This window comes from Equus przewalskii, chromosome 5, assembly GCF_037783145.1.
Source record: "Equus przewalskii isolate Varuska chromosome 5, EquPr2, whole genome shotgun sequence".
Taxonomy (NCBI): domain Eukaryota; kingdom Metazoa; phylum Chordata; class Mammalia; order Perissodactyla; family Equidae; genus Equus; species Equus przewalskii.
In genome coordinates this window covers 69546754-69571829 of record NC_091835.1, presented here as the reverse complement: position 1 = coordinate 69571829, position 25076 = coordinate 69546754, and the positions used below count along the sequence as shown (strand labels likewise).

Sequence of the window (25076 nt, the reverse complement as noted above, 5' to 3'; positions counted from 1 at the left end):
ACCCTCCACTCCCGTCCCGGGGGAGGGCCTCTGGGGCCTCCTGGTGCGGCTAGGGACTGAGGGTCCTCTCCCCACCCCCACTCCTCGCCCCAGGCTCCCCAGATCCCCTCCCTTCCTCGACCGCCCGCCCAGCCCGCCGCCCCCGGCGGCTGGCGCGCGCGGTGCAGCATGCGGCAAAGCTCTTTGCATAAATTATGCTCATGACGCAGCAGCTAAAAAAATCCAAGTAGCAGAAGGAGGGAAAAAAGGGGGGAGAGGGAAAAGGGGGGGGCGTGGAAGGGGGGAAAGAAGAAAAATATATATACCTGACCGGCCCCCCCACCCCCCACAGCTTCCCCTTCCCGCTTCCCGGCCGTCCCCCTCCGCCCAGCGCAGCCCGCGGAGTCCCCTTGGCTCTGCCCAGCCCGGGCTGGGGGCCCGGGGACGGCGGCGGGTCCCGACCGGCTCCCGGGCCGAGCCGAGCCCGGCCAAGCCGCACTGGCTTCTTTGTCTGCGGGCGGCGGCCGCCCGGGCCCTCGCCCCGGCCCCCGGCCCCCTGGCCCGGGCTGTGAGATGAATCTCTAATCGGTGGCCGCCGGGCACCCGGGGCGAAGGCGGCTCGGGCTCGGGCTCCGGTAAGTAGCGGGGTCCGGGGCGGGGAGGGGTTTGCACGGAGGGGGAGGGGGCCGGGCAGGGGAGGTTTCGGGTTTGGTTAATATGCAATGCCCGTAATTAGCATAATTTATATATTTATGATAAAGAGAAAAAAATGCCGCGGGGCCGGGGTGCCAGGATGCTGGGCCGGGGCGGCGGGAGCTCTGGGAGTGGGACGGCGCCAGCCGCCCGCCTGGGGCCGGAGACCCCGGGGGCCGCGCCCTCGCCAGCCCGCGGGCCGGCCGGGACCCGGGAGGGGAGGGGGCGACCGCCAGGTGGACCCCGCGGGGAGCTTCGACCTGGCCCCTCCGGGTTTCTGCCTCCGGAGCCCAGGTGGGGTACCGACCACAGGGGACGTTCTATACACAGACCTAGTAGCGACCAGGAGCGGACTCTCGCCCCACGGGAGAACCCGGACGCCTGGGCTCCCTGCGGTTAAGGTCAACTGAGGCGTCCAGGACGACCTGTCACAATTCTCCCCAACCACAAGACACGGGGAAGACTGGTGGGACTTGTAGTTAGACACCCGGGCGTTGCTGGAAAAGCAGGGGAGTGGTAGGAGGATCACCATCGAGCAGAGCATGAGCACTTCATAAATATTTAATAACAATATTATTATTAATAATAGTCATAATAATAGCCCGACATGTGCTCCCTGGGCATTCTCACCTGGGAAGGGCAGAGGGGCCCCGAAGGTGCCTTGTAACCTCCTCTTTAGTCTTGGGATCCCCCACTCAGCTGGGCTTGGAAGACTGAAACCTTCGTAAGAATAGCCGCTGCTGAGGGACACGGGGACCTCAAAGGCCGTCAGGAAGCCTTCCTGGGCGATGAAAAGCTCTTTGCAGAGATTTTAGCCTCACCTGCTCTTCCTGATTCCTTGTTCCAGAAGTAGAGGGCTGGTCTTCAATTGTTCATGGACAGAGACCCCTCCTTCCCTCATCTTGGGAATCTTAGGTAGCCAACATTGACAAGCAGGGCCTTCTGAAGAATAATGCCGTATGTTCCATTTTGATTGAAGTCCTGGTGCTCAGGGTGATAGTTCTGTGACCTGGTACTTCTTTGCATATCTGCGGTAGAACTTCATGCATTTGTTCGTTGGCCCAACAAAAATACCTACTACGTGCCATGTTGTGAACAATACAGATAGAACTACTCCTGTGGTGGAGTTTTCATTCTAATTTGCGGGTGGAGGGGGGACAGGCAGATCATAAACAGAGTGAGAGTGTGTGTGTGTGTGTGTGTGTGTGTGTGTGTGTGTGTGTGTGACAGCTATTCTCTTCTTGGAAGTACTACTCGGCAATTAGGAAAAAGTGAGTCATGGGGCACATACGTATGGTGATGGATAAAAACTAAACTATTGGTGGTGAACACAATGCACTCTACACAGAAGCTGAAATATAATAATGTACACCTGAAATTATACAGCGTTATAAAGCAATATGACCTCAATAAAATAATTTTAAAAGGAAAAAAGAAAAAGTGAGTCAGAAGAAATTTGCTTCTCTGAGGGGTCCCTGCATTGTGAAGGAACATGGGATAAGATCGTATCCCCCTCACCAAGATTTACTCACTGTAAGATTATAATGGTAATATTTTACATTTTTTATAACACTTTACAATTAAAACATTTTTATGTGCATGCTTTACTTCAATTAAAAATACTAGCAATAACAGTAACAAACAATTACATACATAGAGTTGGCTGTGTTCCAGGCCCTGTTCTAAGTGCCTTACATAAATGCTATCGATTTAATCCTCACAATAACCCATGAGGTGGGTACTATAATTTAGCCCCATTTTACAGATAATAAAACTGAGGCTTAGAGGCGTTATCTGAGGCAGAAGCAGTCCTCAACCTGAGTCTTCTGCCTTTAAGCTCCAGGCAGCTCTTACTATGTCAGAAGGAGGGTCAGTGAGGCCATAGAGAGAGTGGCCAAGAAACTGGCCAAGAGGGGAAAGACTTGGGAATGAGGAGCTGGACTGGCACATTAGAAGGGGAAGTGTGGTCAGAGTTCTCCGGAACTCCATACTACTTCTTTGAAATCATTTTTAAGTAGCCTTAGTACTGGTGGGCTACTGGTAGTACTTAGTACTTTGAAATAGGATGTGTTTTGAGAGAAAAGGTAGGAAATATGAGGAGGCTAAGTGATATGATCTCATTTCTTAACTTTATGTTTCAGCTCATTTTCATTAGCCCCCAGTTATGACCCTGTTGCTATGCTTGGCACTGGGATATGATGCCCTCCTGGGCTTACAGTCTAATGGGGAAACATACCTACTTTTTATTTTCCACATTCCGTCTGACCCCTCCCTTCACCCTGCCTGGGATGAAGCAAGATTGGGCACAAGGGAAAGGCGGCAGGAGGAGAAACTAAATCTAAATTTGTCCTTATTAAACTAGGCTTTACTGTTTGATTATATAGGTCTAAGATTACAAATGATAGGTTAGAAAAAGGGAAATAAAGCTGTTCACTACTTTCCTATCCTTTTCCCTCTCCCTTCCCTCTGCCATGTGTGTGCCTAGCAGGTCGACCAACAGCATGGATGCCCGTGGATCCAGGGTCTGGAGCAGAACTGAGAGCTTCTGTTTTCCAATGTCTCCTGATCGTTGGGGGGCAGAACAGCCCCCATCAGCCTTCCTCCCATTTCCTGAGAGGAGACTTAATGTGGAGTCTGGGTAGGGGTCTGGGCCAGGTGGATACTGCCTCGAACTTTGAATCTGGCGCTGACTCTCCTATGCCCTTGGGCAAGTCACCTGACCTCTCTCTACCTCCATTTCCCTGTAGGTAAAAAAATGGGGATCATAATAGGAGTACCATGCTAAGCATTTTTCTTACCTGATCTCATATCATCATTATAACCGTCCCATAAGGCTTGCCCATTTAATCACCGTTTTAAAGATAAGGAAATTAAGTTTCAGAGAGATTAAATCAGTTGCCCAAGACAGCATGGCTCTTTTATGGCCAAGCTGAGATTTGAATCTGGGTTTCCTCTGAAGCTTTACCTTTATCTCTCTTTGATCTTCAACTTTCTCATCTATAAATAGGGATAATAATAGCTAATTGTTCTTAGTGTTTAGGACGATAATTCCAGGGTAAGCTCTCTCATGATTTATCCCTGAGAAAACAGAAGTAAAGTAACCTTCTCCCTGTGGACAGCCACACAATGGTCAAGCTTCAGAATGTGTTTGCCATGTAGTCTCAAGGGGCTCATGTCAGAACTGAATAATAATAGTTAACATTTATTGAACCCTTATACAATTTCCTACAACACTATCTCCATTTCAAATATGGTAACTGAGGCATAGAGAGGTTAGGTCCTTATCTGAGGTCTCACAGCTAAGAAATGGTGAAACTGAGATGAACCGAGGTTCTTAACTGCTACACGAAATTGGAATGAGATAATGTGTGTACCTTTTTATCATAGCCTCCATTTTCTGAGCACTTACTATGTGCCAGGCCTTGAGCTAAGCTTTTGACATGCGTCAATTTATTCAGTCCTCACAATGACCCTATGAAGTAGGTGCTATTACTCTCATTTTTATAGAAGAGGAAACTGAGGCACAGAAGACAGAAGTTAAATCATTTGTCCCAAGTCCCACAGCTAGTAAATAAAAAATCAAAGCTGAGATTATGAACCCGACCGTCTGTCTCCAGACGGTGCTCGCCATAATACTGTGTGCAAAGGTCCGAGTCCCAATAAATTATCAATGATTATTATTCTTCAGCAGGTAAGAAGGAAATCTGTGTCCTGGGGCCAGAAATGGAGAAGGGGGGGGCGGGGGGGAGGTGAGGATGTGCAAAAAACCCATCAGGCAATGACAACCTGAAAGAGGTGGCAGCCTGCCTGGAGCCTGGCGATTTGAGAACAGGGCAGATAATACTTCCCTGCAGGAGGGGCTGTGGTGTTCCTTCAAGTAGGTACTAACGCTGCATGGACCAGAGTGGTAGGGATAAGAAGTGGGGGGGATTCCACACATTTTGGAAGGAAGAGCCAACAGGATTTGCTGAAGGAGTAAATCTGAGATAGAAGAGAGAAAGCAAGGATGATGGCAAGGTTTTTGGCCCGAGCATCTGCGGAAGGATGAAGGGGCCGTTTGCTGAGATGGAGGAGGCTCCGTGTAGGTGGAGCAGGATTGGGGTGGAAATCAGGAGTTTGATTTTGAACGTGTTGAGTATGAGATGATATGAGCAATCAGTAGGCAGTTGGATATAAGAGTTTGAAGTTCGCAGGTGAGGTCCAAGCTGAGATTTAGGTTTGGTAGTTGTTAGACTGGGTGAGACCATCTAGGGAGGGGATGAAGAGTGGATTGTCTGGACCGTTCAGCTCAGCCCCAGCTACGAATCTAACCAATCTCCTGCTTCCTGTCCTTGTGGCCGTTTTGAATGGCAGCTCTGCTGGAGGTAAGTGGGTGCACCATTTAAACATAAAAGTGGTGTAGAGCTGGAGATGCCGTGCTGACAAACAACCTAGCCTGAAAGAATTATAATGTCACAAATTTGAAAGGTAATTTCCCATAACAAATGTGACTTTCTTTCAACTGAATATCAGTAAAACTAATTTCAGCTTTAACCAACCATTCCTTGGAGTCTGCTAACTTCACACAGACTACCCTCCACCCAAAAAAATGTATAATGAAAAGGTATTTTACACCTTGAAAACCTCAACCACTTTAAATGATTTAAGTCACAGAAATGAGTCTGAGTTAAGTCTGAATCCCATACAACAAGTTCCATTTTCCTCCACGTAGCACAAGATTCTTCATATACAAAATTTCATGTCTGAAACACATGCCGCCCTGGAAATAAGGGGAAAAGGACCACACGAGACTGCGTTAGGTATCCCTTCTGTGGATCCTCTACCACTGTCTATTTATCCACCATGACACTTAAACATACTGTATTATAGTTATCTTTTTCTTTCTTTGACTCCCATGTTAGACTGGGCTTCTTGACAAAGATGGGCAATGTGTTTTTTCCCCCATTGTATTCCCAATGCCCAACACATAGTTGCCACTGAAATATTTGTTGAATAAACAAAGGACGAAAGGTTTCACCAATTTTTCTAGTAGGCTCTCAGGCTATTTAGGGGGTTCTGATTAGTTTGAGATTTCCCAATGCTCCTCCTGGGTTTCTTGGAATGTTGCCCTAAGCCCAGAGCAGTTCCCAAAGGAGAATGATAAAGAGAACCAGGTCCTCTAACTCAGTCCCCTTCACGGAAAGTCTGGGATGGTCCTGGACCTCTGGATTTTTGGGCAGCACCCACAGTTCATTCTCTTCTGAGGTTGCCTTTGTTTCTAGATGTTAGCACAGAGCCAGAGATAAGTGAGCCATCTGTTAGCCAAGCAAGGTGCCTTGCCAGGTTTGATTCAGATGCTTTTCCAACTCAACTCGCTGGAGAAAGAAGGTAACGGAGGAGGCTCTGGGAGGGCTCTGGCTCCCGTCCCAGCTCTAACCAGAGCAACTCTGCTGTGATCTGTGTAGGTACTGGAGTTCCACTGCTGGGGTGATCACAGGAGCCCCTTCTCTTAAAACAGACAGCTGATTGTCTCCTGACTGGCCATCAGGCTGTGGGCACTGCATGGCATCATGCACTCAAAGGAGGCCATCCAGATGTGCTATTTATCCCAGTCATTGGGGAAATAGCCAAAAAGCAAACTAAAGATGGCTGTCTGGTCAGTGAGACCAAGCCACAGCCTAAGGCTTGAAAAAATGTGGAAAGTTCTTGGCAAGGGAGTGGGAACAGGTCCAGGGGAAAGTCTGCACAGATATCAAGTAAGGAGAACACACAGGACACAGCTCAGAGTCAAAATGATGAGACCACCTCTTAGAGAGGTGTTTATATCATACAACCTATCGCATGTGCCTGATAGGAGCCATCTGAAGCCAAGACTAAGGGAGCCGAGTAAGGTCTAGGGTCTGGGACAAGGGAGGCCTTTGCCTCTATTCCGCCTGCATTTCTGGTGGGCTGAAGCCTGGGTGTGGGTTAGAGTGGGCCTGTGTGTGTCTGGAGGCTCTGAGCCAGGACCGACCTTGTCCTTGACACAAAGGACTGGACACTGAGGACCCCGGTCCACATCAGCCCATAGAATCTCAAGGGTGGAAGGGATATTAAAGTCACTTGAGCCTTATCTACTGCTTGAATCCCCCTAATAACGCAGCCACAAAAGGACACTTGCTTAACAACTCTCAGTGAATGGCCATGGTTGGCAGCAAGGAGTCGGTGGCCACAACACAACCATGAGCAGACTTTAAGCCCCTCTCAAGGAGATGCTCCCTTGTCCTACAACGACTGGCTACTGACACCTCTTGCCTAAAATTCTTCTCCCCCTGAAATGTATGTATCAAGCTATAATGGACCCAAATTCACCTTGGACACCTCCCTCTCAGTTTTGTCTCTGCCTTTCATTTGAATTTGCAGATGACTTGCTAATTGGCTTCTACATGTAACAACTTTCACAGTTCATCCCAGTTCCCATAGACAAGTGGTGATAAATTGACAAATTATCTGCAATACTCGTGTAGGCTCCCATGTACAAAATCTGGAGGAGGACACCACCCAGGAATGAGGCTACAGTCCCAGTGAGGTGGCAGATGCCGACCAGTTCTTCCTGCAAATCCCTCTGCCTGTCTTGTACCCCCTTATCCTACCTGAAAAGAGAAGGCTCATTTACTCTTTTTACAAATTGCTATGTGTCTTGAATTGCCTGCCCTTCCTTTCATCCCCACCCTAGGTGGTTAGGGAAGGAAAGAGAGGGAAGGAACCCCATGGTTCTCCTTGCCTTGTTGGTAGGGAACATTCTGCCAAGGAGCGAAGACCCTAAAACTCCTGGGGTGAGTCAGCAATTACACTCTAAGCATATACCCCAAAGAACTGAAAACAGGTGTTCAAACAATAACTTGTACACAAAGATTCATAGCAGCACTATTCACGATAGCCAAAAAGTAGAAACGACCCACACATCCATCAGCTGATGAATAGATAAACAAAATGTGGTATATCCATACAATGGAATTTTTTTTTTTGGACATATGAGTTTAATTACCTGCTAGACCATCCAGATGGAAGTATATGGTAAATGAATGGAAACGGGAGTCATAAAATTAGAAGAGAGGCAGGCATTTTTAGATGAGTTTAGATTTAGACATTCACCAGGTTGGACTATTTTTTAACATATAAAATAAAACCTTTTACCACAAAAACCAAACTGTTAAAACTGACTTCCAGAATTGTCCAAATTATTTTTTAATCATTATTTAAATTTTTTTCATATTCCTGTAAATGTTCTTTTCTCTGGCAAATCCAAACTACTATCTTTTCACTTTAGAACTTGGTTTATATTTATATAACAGAGTGCCCTAAATTGATATTCATCAAGATAGCTTTCTCTAAGTCCTAACGGTTTATATCTTCTCTTTAAAATGCATAAGTATCTTTTTATTACATTGTCATTCTCAAAGATATTCTGGAGAAAAAATTATGAATTAAACTCCTATAAATTCTTCCTCGTTTCTATTATAGTGTAACAATTTATCCTCTAACGCATTGTGGCCTATCAACTGAGGGAGGCTCAGTTTCTTGTCCTGCTCAGACACAGCCCACTGCGACTCGTAACAGCTTCTCCACTTCCGTGTTAACAACGGTACCTGAGACAGGTCATTCTTTGATCTACACATTTTGACTACTTTTAGCCTCCGAAGAAAGTCTTCTTTCTCCTGAACCTGCTTCACCAATTTCGCTTTTCCTTCATTTCATCCTTGTTTGGCAAGATTCTTATTCACAAAATCATTTTGGAGATCATCACTGCGTGACCCAGGTTCAAGTGCTTTAGATTCACAGGTGTTGATATTCTTGAAGGTATTTTTCAATATGTACTTTCTTCAAATTCACTGTCTATGTGTTTGAAATTTTCTTGAAATTCCAAACAGTTTTCTGTTGAAGGTGCAGGTTTCTCTGAAAAGGTCTGAATGTTTTCTTCACTCTCTACTTTAAGACATTTTACCATGCTGTCACGGGAGTTAAATGAAGACCTTATTTTCCTCAATTGTTCTCTAAGTATTGCACACATGGGTTGTTTTCTTGAACTGTTTGTGTGGGGAGGTGGTGGATGGGCACAGGCCTGTGGAATGCTGGGTAAGGTCACAGCTGAGTCTGATGGATTTTCCATTTTGGAAATGAAATCTTGGTTCACCTCTCCCTCTGCCATCCCCGGAGAGAGCGGAAAGCCCGTTCAATGGAATATTATCCAGCTATACAAAGGAATGAAGTATTGACACCTGCTACAACATAGATGAACCTTGAAAACATTCTGCTAAGTGAAAGAAGCCAGGCACAAAAGACCACAGATTGTATGATTCCATTTATATGAAATATTGAGAATAGGCAAATCCATGGAGAGAAAATAGATTAGTGGTTGCCAGCGGCAGAGGGTGGCAGGGGAAGGGAATAATTGCTAATGGGTATGAGATTTCCTTTTGGGATGCTGAAAATGTTCTGGAACTAAATAGTGGTGATGGTTGCACAACACCGTGAATGGACTAAATTCCACTGAGTTGTATGATTTAAAATGGTTAAAATGGTGAATTTTTTGTTATGTGAATTTTACCTCAATCAATAAAATAACAAAAAAGGAAAACCAACCAACCCAGGTGTGGAAGAAGAGGAGGAAGGAAAAGATGAGGAAGCCAGAACACTTCTCTGAGCGTAGTTTCCTCCTCTGTAACATGGTGATAAGAATGTCCCCATCCACCAGCTGGCATGAGTAATACATGAATTAGAGTTACATAAAATGCTTAGCACAGTAGGCACTCAAAATAAATGTTAATTGCCTTCTTTTCTATGTAAGTGTCTAAAACTATTTGTCCCCTTTATTACCTTTATTTCTGGTGACTCTGCAGTTGTGGCTCCAGCCAGACAGCTTGTTCTGACAAGGGCTTCCCTCAGTCCTCTCACACACATGGCAGGCTGTTCCATCATCTGGGATGTTGTCCTGTCTCCTGTGTTAAAGGCTAGTATGGTCCTTGGACCACTGCCACAGAATGACCTGAGAGCTGATTCTGTGAAATCCACCTTCTGAATCGGACCCTGGGATGCTTGGTCTGGAATAATCTGGAGGTCTGCATTTTTAATAAGTGCTCCGGGTGATGATCAGGCACATTAAAGTTTGTCATGACTGTTTTAATTTATTCCTGTCTGGACCATCTCTTCCAGGAAGTCTGCTCAGACTCCTCCCGACCCGCTACCCCCGCCCCACCCCGAGAAGCACTCTGATACCCAGAGTGCTCCTTCCCTGTGTCTGGTTCTGAGTGTCTGGGGCAGAGTCACCTCGGGTTCTGCTGGGTCTGCCCCTCCCAGGACTAGGACTGGGGAACTCCAAAGGACAGATGCCCCGGTCTCTCTTTCCTCTTGTCACCCTGGTTCCTCCTGAGTGTAGGGTCTCCTGGGATGCTGTAGGAAATGAGACACTTTGGTTCTAAAGTCCTTGGAATCCTATTTCCTTCTACAGATACTTGGGAGAACTTAGCTTTTCTCTCTTCCTGCCATTCTACTTGGGATTTTTCGAGATGGTATAGAAAATTGCATTACTGTGTCACATCAGCCTTTGCTTTTCCCGTCCCGTCTCACCCCACAGGATGTGCTAGGTGTGGGCTGGCCCCCATCCCACCCTGACAAGTCACCATGGATCCTGGAGCCGGGCCAGAGTCATCTCTGACTGTCAATGAGCAGGTATCTTCTGGGGCAGGCAGAGGTGGGGGAGTGAGGGTGAGGGACCAAGGGGTGTGGGCAAGGAGGAAGACTCCTCAGAGCCTCTCATGGTCTGTTTACCAAAGTTCACGGTCATGTCACCCGTCCAGGTGTAGTTGCTCACTAGGGTTTCTCAGGGGCTGGGTTTGGGGATTTAAGCCATGACTTTAAAATATGAAATTAAAATATACAAATATGTATAAGTTAACCTGGGGAAAGATTAGGATATCAGGTAATTTACTCTTTTTATTTTATTTGTTTATTATCTAATTTATTTTTTCTTCTGGCTTATATCTATTTTCTAATTTTTTTTGCAATGACTTTTTATTACGTAATTTTTAAAAGAAGAAAAAAAAGATGAACATCCTTTCAAATGTAATTGGAGTGAAATCCCTCACAGGTCAAGTTTGAGTCAGAAAAGGAACCGCTTTGGGGGTTTATTTCGCTCCCACTCCCCTGATGGGTCACATGGTCGCTTTTTCCAGCAGAGTCTCTGGCCGGATGCAATTTTTAGGCTCCAGGAGTGTGTTGTGGGAGTGGCTTCGGGCACAGGCCAAGTGCAGGGGAGGCCTGACACAGGGCTTTTTAATGTACAGAGTGTCCCTGATTTTCTAGTGGCCCCATCGGAAGCATTTCATTGCTGGAGGAAAGGAGCTGAGTGCTGGCTGTGTGAGCAGGGGCAGAAGACCAGGTGTTCTGAGGAGACCCAGGGGCCGCCTGCACTGCTGGGGCGTGGAGGCTCCCCTCGAGGTCGAGGTCGAGGTCCAGGTCCTAGCATGCCCACAGCCTCTGGCACAGCTGGAGCCGCAGGCCCACAGGGTCCAGGGCTTGAGTCCAGGGAGGGCAGGACTACATCACCAGGATTCCTGACCCTCATTTCAGGAAGTGAGCTTGCAGGGAAATCTTGGCCCTTTCCCCAGAGATTTGGAAATAAAGGAATCCAGAGCTTAAGTTACTCAGCGTTGTGGAGCATTCATTTTCCACCCTTTCATCTTCGAGGGAACGTCTATAAGGTTTTAAGGGACGTGAAGAGGGATTTGCTTCTTGGCCCAGCTTAAGCTGTGGATCCTGTGTTAGGGGCCCTCACAGCCACCCTCCAATATACAAGAAGCCTGGAGAACATCCTTGCAGGACTGTAGGATGAGCCATTTACCACCCCCTGAACTGAGTCCAAGAGAGGGAACAAATGGAAATATCCCCAAGTGGTTTGGCTCTGTGGGACTTTTTCTAGCTTGTGTCAGGCCCTTACCCCTGTCAGCAGGGCCTGTGTTCTCCTAGCAGCTCCCTCCCTGGAATTAGGGAGCTGCTGCCTGCTCCAGGCTCTGGGCTTCTCACGGAGCACACAGTCCTCAGGACAGCAGGTCTGCATCCTGAAGTGCGCTCTCCCCTCTCCCCCAACTGTACCCAGAGCTCTGGCTCCCAGGAGCTATATCGGCCCCTCCCCCAGCAGTGTCCCCTGTCCTCTGTTTGCAGGTCATCGTGATGTCAGGCCATGAGACCATCCGAGTGCTGGAGGTTGGAGTGGATGCCCAGATCCCTGCTGAGGAGGAGAGCAAAGGACTGGAGGGTGTGGCCAGCAAGGGATCCCAGAGCAGAGGCCCTGCTGAAGCCAGTGAACCTGCTGCTGAAGCTGGACCAGACAACCCAGACTCTTCTGCAGAGGCAACTGGTACGAGGCCATTGCTTCCGTGTGGCATTGCTCCACCTGAGTCCCTTCCTGTGGTCCCCCTGGGGAGCCAGTATGAATCCCTGGGGCCTAGGTGGCTTTAGGGTCTTGTCTTCCTGTCCGCTGTGCAGCCTTCTGGTCAGCAACTAGGGCTATCCTGCACTCCTTGTCCCTAGAACTTTAGTTCTGGTCTCAGTCACTTACAGACCTAAACTGGGATGGGTCAGGGTGAGGCGGGAGGAGAGTGGCAGGGCTCAGCTGAGGGCACTGAGTTAACCTCAGAGAGGGCTTCTAGGCCTAACCAGACCCTCAGGGCCCATGCGGAGAGGACTAGGCCTTCAGGGTCCTCCCAGCCATTCCAACTCAGTATCTTTTGTGGTAGAAGTGAGAGGTCCCAGGAGCTGGGGATGGGAGGGCATCTCACCTACCTTGGACTAAGGATGTGGGTTAGGGAGGGCCTTGCAGAATCCCAGCTCCTTACTCCCGGCTGGGCTGGCATGAGTCTAGCCTGGTGCACTTATTTGTGCTGTCCTCCAAAGGTGATGTTAGGCTGTGAGCTTAATTCTCCTGCGAGGGGAATGGATATGGCTGGTCCACCCCATTGTTTTCCCTAGTTCCCTGCAGTACGGTGTGAGACAGCCAGGGCTGCTCTAGAGGCTGGAGCTGGGACTAGGCACTGCTCTCTGCCCACGGGGCACACTTCCTCTGACTTTCCTCATGAACGCTTTGCAGAATAGATATCTCCCTTTGCAGGAAGCTTAGGGACTCCCTTGCCGGTCGCCTCAGAGTGCCACCATTCAGCCCCGCTTGTCTTCTGCTGTTCTTCACCCCTTCCCTAGATCAGAGATCTGGGCTGGTGGGAGTGGGCCAAGAGGAGGAGCCAAGAAGAGAGCAAATGAGAACAGACACGCTTCAGGGAGACAGCTACTGCTTAAGAAAACTGCAAGACCTCACATCCCTTGCCCTACCTGCTAATCAGTATGCAGATTCATTTGGGACCCTAGTAACCTGGGTTATTTGTTCCCCTTTGGAATAAAGAAATGACAAGAGACGTGAGCGTTTCCCCCTAGCCTGGGAATGCTCTGCTTCTCTGTTGAGGCCAGGATGAGTCATCACCTGCTCCCATGGGGCAGTGCCCTGGACAGCAGGCAGGGAAGACAAGGATTCTTTGTCTGGGCCACCCTTGCCATTCCTTTCCATTGTGGGGATGGAGCCCCTTTTCAGAAAATTAGGGAGTTTTCCCAGGTTTATCTACAATGCCCCGACTTCCCCTTTCACCCTGTTATCCATCTTCCATGTCTCATTTCTTCTTGTACCTTAATTCTGCTCCTTATCCAAACCTGCTCTCGGAAATGGATCCTAGATCAATTGTTTACACCTTAGCATGAGTGTTTATGGTAGCATACATCTTCTTCCAGAGGTTTGTATACTTAAGCCTTTCATGAAAGTCTTCTTTGTAATGGAATTTTGGTCATCATCAAGCAGGTAAGGGAGATATTTTGAGGGTACCTCCTAAGAAGCTGCCAGCTTCCATTGTGCCTTTGGTGGAAACTTTCTAGGGATGTAATATGAAGAAGAGTCTCCTCTTAAAACAAAACAAAACTAAGTAATAGGAAGCTTTTTCAGGATGAGAATAGAATCTAGCTATTTGTGTCACTCTAAATTATTACCCAGTCCTTGTCATACATATTTTTATAGTTGTGGCCACTGAGACAGACTGTAGAGTGTGACACTTACCCCCATATTATTTCTTTTTTTTTTTAAAGATTTTATTTTTCCTTTTTCTCCCAAAGACCCCCAGTACATAGTTGTGTATTTTTAGTTGTGGGTCCTTCTAGTTGTGGCATGTGGGATGCTGCCTCAGCATGGCTTGACGAGCGGTGCCATGTCCGTGCCTAGGATTCGAACCGGTGAAACCCTGGGCCGCCAAAGTGGAGCACGAGAACGTAACCACTTGGCCAGGGGGCCGACTCTGTCCCCATATTATTTCATATACTCATTTCCTTTATTGACAGTTGTACGCCTGATTATGGTTTTGGCTATTGTCAAACTGCCTGGTTTTCGTTATTATGAACAGTGCCGCTTGAATGTCACTCTACTGGCCTCTAAAAAAAATTTTTTTTGAGGCATAGTCCACTCAAATTCATTCTGAAGAGAAATCAGTTATTTACATAGGCGGAAGTCATCACATAGAAAAATACAAAATCTTACTATCAATGAAAGGAAAAGTAATTGGCTATGAGGTTCCACATGCTTATGAAGCCAGAATAATACACAGACAGTGATAAAACCTAAATTGGGTGGTGCTATGAGAAACAGGTACATTGTTGATGGTTCTGTGAATTGGTTCAGTCTTTCTGAAAAGCAGTCTAGCAGGAAGCAACAGAAGCTCTGAATGGATTCAAACCCTTGGGCCCCGTGGTCCTACTTTGGAAAGATAACCTAATAAAATGAATATTTTGTGTCTTCAGATGCTAAGCTTTTATCATTCATGTTTATCACATTCCCATTTTCTCACTTTCATTTTTATATTTCGTCGCATTTTGTCAAGCAAGATGTTAAATTTTCATAGGTTCAGATTATCCTGATTTTCTCTGATTTTTTTCAATAGTTAGAAATGTATCTCCCCTCCACAGTGGAGATAAATCTGCTGCTTTGTTTTCTTTTAGTATTTCACAAGGCTTTTGTTGTTGCTTGCTTGTCTCTTTCATTCCTTAAACAATCTGGACTTTTTTTATTATATACCAAGAACGGTATAGAACTGAGTTAGGTTGGTGCCTGTCCGTATTAAAACATGGGCTGGGAATGCAGGGTTGGAAGGTTATCAGGTTCAGTGGTTCCCACTTTAGCTGTGTGCTGAATCACAAGGGAACTTAAAAGAAAAAAGAAAGAGATGAGAGGTTATGGCCTCTGCTCCCGGATGTTCTGATTCACCGGCCTAGAAATCTATGCCAGCCAGTATTAAGAAGCCACTGATCTGGTCTAACACCCAACACCCAATACCTAGACTCCTTTAATGTCTCATCATATATTAAATAAATAATAACCCCTTTCCTCATTGTTGTGTGGCTTTGAAGAGGTTTCCTGGTGGGGGTCCCCAATACCTGACTAAATCAAGATAGCAAGAGGAAGATATAACCTGGGTGAAAAGCTTTGTCCTTGGGAATTTCCCTTAGAAGCTCATAGAAGCTGTTTATCCAGACTTCAGACCTCAGGAAATGGCAGAGAAAAGCCGCCTGGCCTGGAGAGCCCATGTGGTCCTGAGGGTGATAAAGACAAGTCCACTTTTCAGGGACTGTCACTTCTAGGACTTTGCCCTGCAGAAATCCTTGCCCATTCCCCAAGCCAGCACCTGCATCCAAAAAGTAGCCTGAAGGTGGGGTGAACAATGATCCCGTTGCTGGAAGAGCCAATCAATCCCATTGATTCTAGCGCCTTCCCTCCCTGACACATGTTTATTTCTACTAATGATTATATGATAGGTCCTAGTGTCCTACAGAGCCGGGAAATGAGAGCCTGATACCCAGCTGCACATAGGCCTGCATTTTCTTCATCTAGATGTGAGAAGAGGGTAGCCCACCTTCCAGGTCTGGCACAGGGCTCTCCATCCTCCTATTCTCACTACCAGTGGCATTTGGGAAGCTGCCTCCTGGCCCAGGGAAGGCCAGCGATTGTTCTTGGCTTATGGAGAAATACAGTGGGCTGCTGAGAGTTGCCATTTCAAGCCGCAGACAAGGCATTCTACTCTGGTGACCACTTCACTCACGCCAGGCTCACTCTTTGTCCTTCTTTCCCTCAATGCCATGTGAAGTGAAGTCACTCCCGGGGATCGCTCCAAGCCCTGCCCCTGCTGTTGCCACCTTCAGCCAAGCCCCAAGCCAGCCTCAGTCCTCGCAGACCCTGACGCCACTGGCTGTACAAGCTGCCCCCCAGGTAAGGGCCACCCCAGGGAGCTGGGCAGAGGGCCATGGTCAAGAGCAAGGCATGGGACAGCCAACATGGGCTGACCATGGGATCTGGGAACTTCACGAGGCAGGACAGGGAAGGAGCTGTGGCTTGAGGGAGGGAATCTCCTACTAGGCACCTCTGGCCTCTCCTCTGCCCCACATCAGGCCCACTGGGAAAAGTAGATCTGTATTTGCCAGGTCATCTCCTTGGGTCCAGCGAAGATTGTAGAGATAATGATAACTCCTGCTGTCTAATGACTAATGAGTGAATACCCTGTCAGCCCCTCCAGGGGAGGCCTGGAGGAGTTAATGGATTGTTCACGGAGCCCGCATTTAGAGCCAGAGGGCAGCCCCAGTGCAGTGAGAAGCTGCCTCCAGGATCCTCCAGGCCTACGGAACTCCCCATGACCTTTCATGCACAGATCTCCAGGGCATCCATCAAGGCTATCCTCCATCAGATCCTCCCAGAGGCCTCTGTGGGTCCTTGACCACTTGGCTCCACCAGCCCTTGCCCCCTGGTTCCTGGCCACAAAGCATTAGTCCTGTGGGCAAGGGCCCAGGGAAGGCTTGGGAGGCAGCAGAGTGTGGTGGAAGAGGCCCCTGCACCCTGTCCTGACCTGTGAGCAGGGCCGGGCCCTGTCCCCCCATTTAGGCTGCATCTCTGAAGGCAGAATAGTCAGGTCCAGGTATCCCCTGAGGGTTGGGCCTCCACCTAGGGCTTGTCTCTTCCCTGCCCTCATGTGGCCTTTTTCCCATTGCCCTCAGAATGCTTTGTATGTGCTCAACTGGGTTTGAGAGACCCAGTGTTTGCGCTGTCAATGTTGATTTTTTATTTTCTTTTTGAAATCTTGTTTGCTTTTGCAGGTCTTGACTCAGGAAAACTTAGCCACAGTTCTGACAGGAGTTATGGTTCCAGCAGGGGCAGTTACTCAACCTCTTCTTATCCCCATCAGTATTGCAGGTCAAGTGGCTGGTCAGCAGGGGCTGGCCGTGTGGACAATTCCTACAGCAACCGTGGCTGCCCTCCCAGGACTGACCGCTGCTTCTCCCACGGGGGCAATTTTCAAGCCACCTTTAGCCGGTCTCCAAGGTAACGGCAGCTCTCCCCAGGACTGCATCAGGCCCCCCACCACCCTACACTATCATGCCTGCACGCGTGCTTGCCATGTTGGACTCAGAACCCGCGGCCCACCCAGGGCGACAGCCCTGGAGTCTGGATCCGATGTCCCAGGCACCCAGCCACAGAGCTGCTGCACCACCTCAGGACTCTAGGCCATGACACCACGCTGGCCCAGCAGGCCTCTCTTACTTCAGCCAACTGTCTGAGACTGCCCCTCTCCCCCTACGCCAGAATTCACCCCATGACCAGCCTCCTGAGAAGGACCGCAAGAAGATTCAACTTCTGGTTTTGAACCTACACATCTCCAGGCCCAAGGGAGGGGGGATGAGAGATGTTGGCATGTGCTGCCCCTGCAAGGATCAAGGGACTCACAGCTGCCTGTCCCCTGCCCCACTGCCCCAACCCCCTCTCATTCTGGTGCCAGATCCCTTGGGATTGGAGCCGCCCAGGCCTGCAGCTAGGCATTTCAGCACCTCTGTCTCTGCCTTGCTCCATAGCAGCTGCCGTGCTGAACGCCACTCTCCCGGCACCCGTTCAAGCTGCCGCACCAGTACAGGCCTCCTCGCCCGCCCAGCCCCGGCCACCAGCCCAGCCCCAGACGCTGTTCCAGACCCAGCCGCTGCTGCAGACCACACCTGCCATTCTACCGCAGCCCACTGCTGCCACCGCTACTGCCCCCACCCCCAAGCCAGTGGACACCCCCTCACAGATCACCGTCCAGCCTGCAGGCTTCGCATTTAGCCCAGGAATCGTAAGCCGCTGCCCTCCCCCAGGGCTGACCAGGGATGGACCGAATCTTGGGCCAAGGGTAGAACTGACCCTTCCCACAAGGGAGGAAGGAGGTGGAGGACCAGCCCCCTGAATACGGCTCTTTTCCAACACGTCAGCAGAGATGGGCTCCCTCTGAGGCCTTCTCCTGGCAGCTGCCAGCCCATCCATCCTAGACAAGAGCAGACAACTCTGCCAAAAGGGTTGGGAAAATTCTCCAGAACCTGAACCACTGGATCAGCCTTGGAGGGGGGATGATGTCCGGGGATTGCAAACTTGTGAGCTATCACTAAGGTGGAGCTAGAGGCTCCCAGCCCCAAGCCAATGTCTGTCCCGTGTGGCTCCTGGCTCACAGTGGAGCTGTTGGATGTGACTAGAATCACATCAGCCACTCCAGTCTGGCCCTCCCACCCTTCCAGGCCTGGCCTGAAAGATTAGCCGGAGTTACTCTTCCATGACTGCGGCCCCACCCCGCCCCGCCGAGCCCCTGCGGCCCCTAGCCCTGGATACTGTTCAACCAGTGGGCACGGGCCTGGAGCCCACATTCACATCTGCCCAGCATCCCCATCTCCCGACCCCAGTGCCCTCAGCCCTCTGCCCTCTGCCTCGGGCTCTTTCTCGCCCATTGGCCTCTGAGCAAGGCTCTTCCTCCACCCACAGATCAGTGCTGCTTCCCTCGGGGGACAGACCCAGATCCTGGGCTCCCTCACCACAACTCCGGTCATTGCCAACGCCATTCCCAGCATGCCGGGGATCAGCAGTCAGATCCTCACTAACGCTCAGGGACAGGCAAGTGGTCAAAGCCAGGGCGGAGGGATGGGGGCTGTGGAGAAGCTAGCCAGCGGGCCAGGACTTGGGCTGAGGGTCATGGAAACTCGAACAAGGTGTCATATCTCCTGTGTGACCGCTCCCTGCTGATGCTGAGGCCACCAGGGGCATAGCCACCACCCTGCCCTAGAGGCACTGACTCGAGCTGGGGGTTTTCATTTATGGAGCACCCACCTTGTAGCCAGGCTCTGTGCTAGGTATTTTCTCAAACATTGTCTCACTTCATCTTAAGTACAGATCTATTAGGTAGAGATTTTTATTCCCATTTTACAGGATAGCAGGCAGAGGTTCAGAGAAATTGAGCCACACACCTAAAATGTGGCAGAACAGGGATTCACAGTCTGTCTGAATCTACGTGCAGACCTGTTCCTGCTCCCCCATGGCTCCAGATAGAGAATAAAGAAAGCCACCCCTAGAGTGTGAATCCTTCACTTTATTGATGAGGAAACTGAGACCCAGAGGGGCTAAGTGACTTGTCTGAGTCCCTTCTCTTGGCAGTGTGGGGATTTGGGCTGGGGGTGCAGCTGGACCTTGCCCTCACACCTGGGGTCCCTGCCTTGCTTCCTCTCAGGTTATTGGAACACTTCCATGGGTAGTGAACTCCGCTAGCGTGGCAGCCCCAGCACCAGCCCAGAGCCTGCAGGTCCAGGCTGTGACCCCTCAGCTGTTGTTGAACGCCCAGGGCCAGGTGATTGCGACCCTGGCCAGCAGCCCCCTGCCTCCACCTGTGGCTGTCCGGAAGCCGAGCACACCTGAGTCCCCTGCTAAGAGTGAGGTACAAGGGTTGGGATGGGCAGCGGGGTGGAGGGGGCAGGCAGGGTTGTCTGGCATGGGCTGCTTCACTCCAGACTGCCAGCAGGACAGGATTATTTTCTGAAGCCACTGGGGAAGCAGGGCACCTCCCCAAAGTGAGGGGGGCACAGGGTAAAAGCTCACGAGTCACACATGCTCTGCCCAGGGAGACAGTACCTCTCCAGCCCCCCCAACCACACCACCGAAAGCATGGATATGTGCCCTGAAAGGCCAGTGCCACCCTGAGAAGGCCAGGGAGGAGGTGATCAAAGTAAACTGGGCCTTGATCAGCTCCAGGGTGAAAAGCCCTGGGAAATGAGTTCTGCACCCCTTCCCTCTTCCCCCTCCATCCCTCCACCCCTCCGGTCTCAGTGGCTTTGATTATTCACTTGTTTGTCAATTCTAGAAGCAGTTTTTGAGTGCCTACTATATCCCAGGTGCTGAAGATACAGAGACGAATAAGACACCCTTCCTAGCATTAGCTAGCTCAGCATTGGAGACAATTACAAGTCAGCATGACAGAGACTTGATAGGGGCATGGAAAGGTGCCTTGGGAACCTAGAGAAGGAGCTCTCCACAGACTGGGGAGTTTGGCAGGGCTTCCTAGAGAAGGGACGTGGACCTAATCTAAAGGGCTGAGTTGGATGAGAGAGCATTCTACCTTCATGGAATTGCAAGGAGTATAGTGTGCCGGAGCAGGGGTTCTCAAACTTGAGTTTGTATCAGAACCACCCAGAGGGCTTGTTGGAATGCAGATTCCTAGGCCACACCCCAGAGTTTCTTATTCAGTAAATCTGGTGTTGGGCCCAAGAATTCCCATTTCTAACAAGTTCCTAGGTGATGTTGAGGCCCGTGGTTCTCAACTGTGGGATGCTGCTCCCCAGCTTTGTGAACAGCCTCTTAGCCTCATCTGTAAAATAGAGATTATAAGAGTATCAACTCCAGAAGGTTAGGAATGTTAAAGAATATATTACACATGAGGCAATTAACGCAGAAAGCACTCAAAAAAACGGTGCTTTTATTATTATCACTGTTCTTAGCTAGTGAGGAGTCATGGAAGCGTTTTTAGCAGGGAAATGGCTGTTTAGATGTTCATTTAAAAAAAATTCCCTCTGTTATCCTGGTGGAGCCCGGAACTGGACTGTGGTGAGACTCAATTCCTTCTCACCCGTTACAAGGCAGCTTAAACAGTCCTAGCAAGAGACAAGGAGCTCTGAACTAAGGCTCAGGCCCTGGGCATGAAGGGGGAATGCCCTTGAGAGCTACCAGGAGGAAGAATCCAGGGAACAGGACCCATCCTAGAGAAATTTGCACTTTTCGTACTAAAAATACTAATTTTATATATTTATAGTTTCTCCTAATTTTAGATATTATGTATGATTTTTATAAAAATTCCAACATTATGTGTAATGTAAAAAAAGTAAAAATCCCTTCTAATTATACCGCCAGAGATGACTTCTGTTGACAGCTTGCTTTATATGCCTTAAGATTTTTTTCCCCTGGAAATTCATTTTGTTTTTTTGCTGCGGAAGGTTCACCCTGAGTTAACATCTGTGCCAGTCTTCCTCTATTTTGCACATGGGTCGCTGCCACAGCATGTGTGACAAGTGGTGTAGGTCCACTCCTGGGATCTGAACCTGCAAACCTGGGCCGCCAAAATGGAGCACCTAGAACTTTAACCACTCTGCCATGGGCCTGGCCCTCTTATATGTATTTTTAAAAGCATTTATTTCATAAAAACTGTTTTTCACTTTACTCTTTTTTTTTCCACTTAGCACCATGACTCAGAGTTCTTTCCATGTCAATAGTTAAGAGATATACCTTATTCTTTTTAATGGCTGCGTGGTCTCTCATGGCAGGGAGGTCCCAGAAGTCACTTGCCAGTTTCCTATTAATGGACATTTGCGGCCTGGCAGGCTCTAGAATCAGGTGTAGCTTTCTCCTTTGAAGGTAGAGATCTGAGAGCAGTTATCTCAAGGGTGGACACTTGTTGGGGCCTTTACCAAGTGTACTGAACGTCTCTGACCCTCTGACCTGCCATGTCACAGGTGGCTACAAGGCTCCAGCTTGGTGGGAGATATTGTCGTGCTTATTTTGGAGGTCGTCAACATTGCGTGGGTGCTAATAAGTAGCTTCTAGTCTTGCTTTTTGAAGGAGCACAGGTAGGAGTGTGCTGGGTGAGGGAGGAGATCATGCCCAATTTTGCCCTGCCTCTGGGCAGCACAGGACTCCAGCCCCCTGAGGTGGGCAAGTGGGCAGCAAGGGCTTGTTGGCTCTCTTCTCATAGGTGCAGCCCATCCAGCCCACTCCAGCTGTGCCCCCGCCTGCTGTGGTGATCGCCAGCCCAGCCCCCGCGGCCAAGCCATCTGCCTCTGCTCCCATCCCAATTACCTGCTCAGAGACCCCTACGGTCAGCCAGTTGGTGTCCAGTAAGTGGCTCCTGGAGAAGGTTGTGGAGAAGGGGAGAGGCATTAATTTGGATGCCTCGACCTCTTTAGATGCTGCTCTCCTTAATAAACTTCCTGGAGTCCAAAGGGGAAGGACAGACACCCAATGCCAGGGATTGGCTCTCTCATTCCTGTTCCTGGTGAGCTGGACTCTAGGTGTGATGAGAGTGGAGGCTGCTTAGCTGGCTGGCTGGCTGCTTCTTGAGAAGCCAAGCCATTGGCTGTGTCTCCTGTGGTCTCTCACTAAGTATTTGAGGAATGTAGATGGCCAACAGGTGTGCTTGGGGCCAGGCGTTGCAGGGGCGTGTCGGCAGATAGAGCTGGAAAATAGACCCCTACCTCCAGACAGGTTGGTCCAAGCCCCTTTTCCCCAAGTCCTGTTTGTCTTGGGGACAGGGGTGATGAGAGTCTTAAGAGTGCATGGGCCTTTTGCCAAATGTCCTCATCCCTCACTACTTCACCAGACCACTGGGCTAGATAAGCAGTGATGATGATCTGTTTACACGCTCACCCCTGGTCCCTTCCTCTGGCCTAGAGCCACATACCCCGAGTCTGGATGAGGATGGGATCAACTTAGAAGAGATCCGGGAGTTTGCCAAGAACTTTAAGATCCGGCGGCTATCCCTGGGCCTCACACAAACCCAGGTGGGTCAGGCTCTGACTGCAACAGAAGGCCCAGCCTACAGCCAGTCAGCTATCTGCCGGTAAGTAAGGCTACCTGGACAAGATTCGGGCCTTCTCAGGTGCCTGGTGCCACTAGGCACTCAGAGGGACCCAGGTATCTGGCCTCTTTATTCTCTCTTGCTCCTGCCTTCTTCCAGATGAGGAAAGCTATTCTAAGGGTAGACATGAACACCTGGAGTAGCCAAAGACTGATCCAGTCCTTCTGGGGGCCCTCTGAAGTTTATCCTTCAATCTTGAGTATTTATATGGTCTTTTTGTTGGGAACCCAACACTCTAAGCCATTCAGAAATCCTAGAAGGGAAGGAGTACAGCTTACGAAATTTGTCGCAGAAGTGGGAACTTCCTTTCTGGCTTGGCTCTCAACTCTAACCCACCATCACCCCTATCATGCTCCCATCTCTTCTTATAAGGCATGACTATAAAGTGATGTAGCTGATTTTCTGTGTGCAATGTACAAACTGGTTCTGGTGCCAGTATCATTGGAAGGGTAGCAGAGGATTTCAAACAAGAATAAGTCCATGGCTCAGGGATGGCTGAAAGGTTTCATCTGCCTGCCAACTCCGTAGACTAGACTAGAGTGACTATTACAGTCTAGGGCCATGTTGGGAATTCTGTAGTTACATCTGGGCTCAGCTAGAAAGAGTAGTCTGACTTAGTGATGCTGCTACGAGAGTACAACTGGAGGAAGACAGTACTCATGACACCCATCTGCCATCTCTGCAGGTCTCTCAAGATGACTCCTCATAGGACCTCACTCATTTGGGTGTGAAAGTTCTAGAATAGTTGTTCATAAAGCAGTTGCACCATTATCATTGCCCTACTGAACTGAGGTCATGGGAATGGTCGCCCTGTTATGACCTGGCATACAGGACAGTCTGAGGAGTCGGGGCTTGGCCAAGTCAGGGGGGGTCTTTGTGGCAGTGGTGAGGGAAACACTGATGGTCTCGCCAGCCCTGAGAGGAGCCACCCCTTGTGGAGAGTGCTCACACCTGGGGGTGGGGAGTAAGACACTCTCACTGTCCCTTCCTGGGCTTGGGTCACCTACAGGTTCGAGAAGCTGGACATCACGCCCAAGAGTGCCCAGAAGCTGAAGCCGGTGCTGGAGAAGTGGCTGAATGAAGCTGAACTCCGGAACCAGGAAGGCCAGCAGAACCTGATGGAGTTTGTAGGAGGTGAGCCCTCTAAGAAACGCAAACGCCGCACCTCCTTCACCCCCCAGGCCATAGAGGCTCTCAATGCCTACTTCGAGAAGAACCCACTGCCCACAGGCCAGGAGATCACTGAGATTGCTAAGGAGCTCAACTACGACCGGGAGGTCGTGCGGGTCTGGTTCTGCAATCGGCGTCAGACGCTCAAGAACACCAGCAAGCTGAATGTCTTTCAGATCCCTTAAGGCTCAGCCCCCAGCCCTGTGTTCCAGCACTTTGTACTTTTCCCTTTGGCACCTGGCTGCAGCCACTGCTGTGACAGCACCTGTCATTCTGCCATGTGTGGCTGTGCTTGTCCTGGGTCATGAGACTTCCCTGTGTGCATGTGCGTCAGCTGCCTCCCTCCTCTTTCCCACATATCTCACATCATCAGGATGGCAGAGGGCCCACCGAGAGCTCTAGGCTCAGGGCAGGTCACACTGAGGGAGGGGATCTGTGGTGTCACTTATAGAAGCACTTTGCTAATGTGGTTTTCGAAGGGTGAATTCTGGTTGGGAACCAGAAACTCCCCGTCTTTGGGGCAGGGCTGCAGTGGCCCCTAAAGACCACTGGCCATTAGCTTTTGTTTTCCATGGCATTCTTTCTCCACCCTCTCTTCTCCTTTGCTCCTCTGTGTGAGTGTGGCGGGTATGGCAGCTCATCCAGTGGAACCACAGCCTCACCCCCCACCCCCATTGCCTGCAGGCACACTGTCCCCTGAAGGGACCCAAGAGACACAATTCCAAAAAGCGTGATGTGCTGCTTGGAAAGTCAGACTCAGAGTCTGCCTTGACCTCAAGGTCAGAAGGTTCCCACACCCCTGGGGCCAGAACATGGTGTCTCCTTTCCCACATCTCCCTGGTTCCTTTGGGGGGAAAATTGCACTAAAGCAGAACCCGTTCTTTTGTAATCCCTGTTGGAAGGAAGCAACAGTGAACTTTAGCTGTCCTGGAGTTGACCTGGGTCTGCAGCAGGTCGGGAACTTAGTAAATAAGGCCACCCTCCCAGATTTTGATCTAATCTCTCTGTCCATGGCCATCTCCCCTCAAAACAGTGTTGCTAAGAGAACTTGCTGCCCAGAAAATCTAACTGCCCAACTAAGCAGGCACTCTGCAGAAAAATGAAAGGAATGCTGACTCTCTTTCTCTGGTCCTCACACTCACCTCCAACCCAGTACTGAGGCCTTCTCAGAAGGGGCAAATTAAACAATAAACCAGAGAGCAAGGCCCAGGAGGAAAGGCCAACATCCAGAAAGAGCTG

At 49.6% G+C, this 25076-nt stretch overlaps 1 protein-coding gene and 1 pseudogene across 3 annotated transcripts; one reads left to right on the top strand and one right to left on the bottom strand.

Annotated features, from left to right (window-relative positions):
- The first annotated feature begins 256 nt into the window (after positions 1–256).
- Positions 257–24840, top strand: POU6F1 (POU class 6 homeobox 1). 3 transcript variants are annotated; one of them, XM_070621354.1, is made up of 11 exons: positions 257–614; positions 10265–10359; positions 11851–12046; positions 15855–15976; positions 16855–17080; positions 17611–17861; positions 18539–18667; positions 19278–19481; positions 21786–21927; positions 22481–22649; positions 23677–24840. In XM_070621354.1, the coding sequence occupies exons 2-11, from the start codon at positions 10312–10314 to the stop codon at positions 24020–24022; spliced, it is 1833 nt and encodes a 610-aa protein (XP_070477455.1). In that variant the 5' UTR covers positions 257–614; positions 10265–10311; the 3' UTR covers positions 24023–24840. The 3 variants fall into 3 exon arrangements, with proteins under 3 accessions (XP_070477455.1, XP_070477454.1, XP_070477456.1); XM_070621353.1 differs by having other exon boundaries at positions 17608–17861; XM_070621355.1 differs by having other exon boundaries at positions 555–614; positions 15860–15976; positions 17608–17861.
- Positions 8118–8937, bottom strand: LOC103546199 (swi5-dependent recombination DNA repair protein 1 homolog pseudogene; annotated as a pseudogene).
- Positions 24841–25076: the final 236 nt, after the last annotated feature.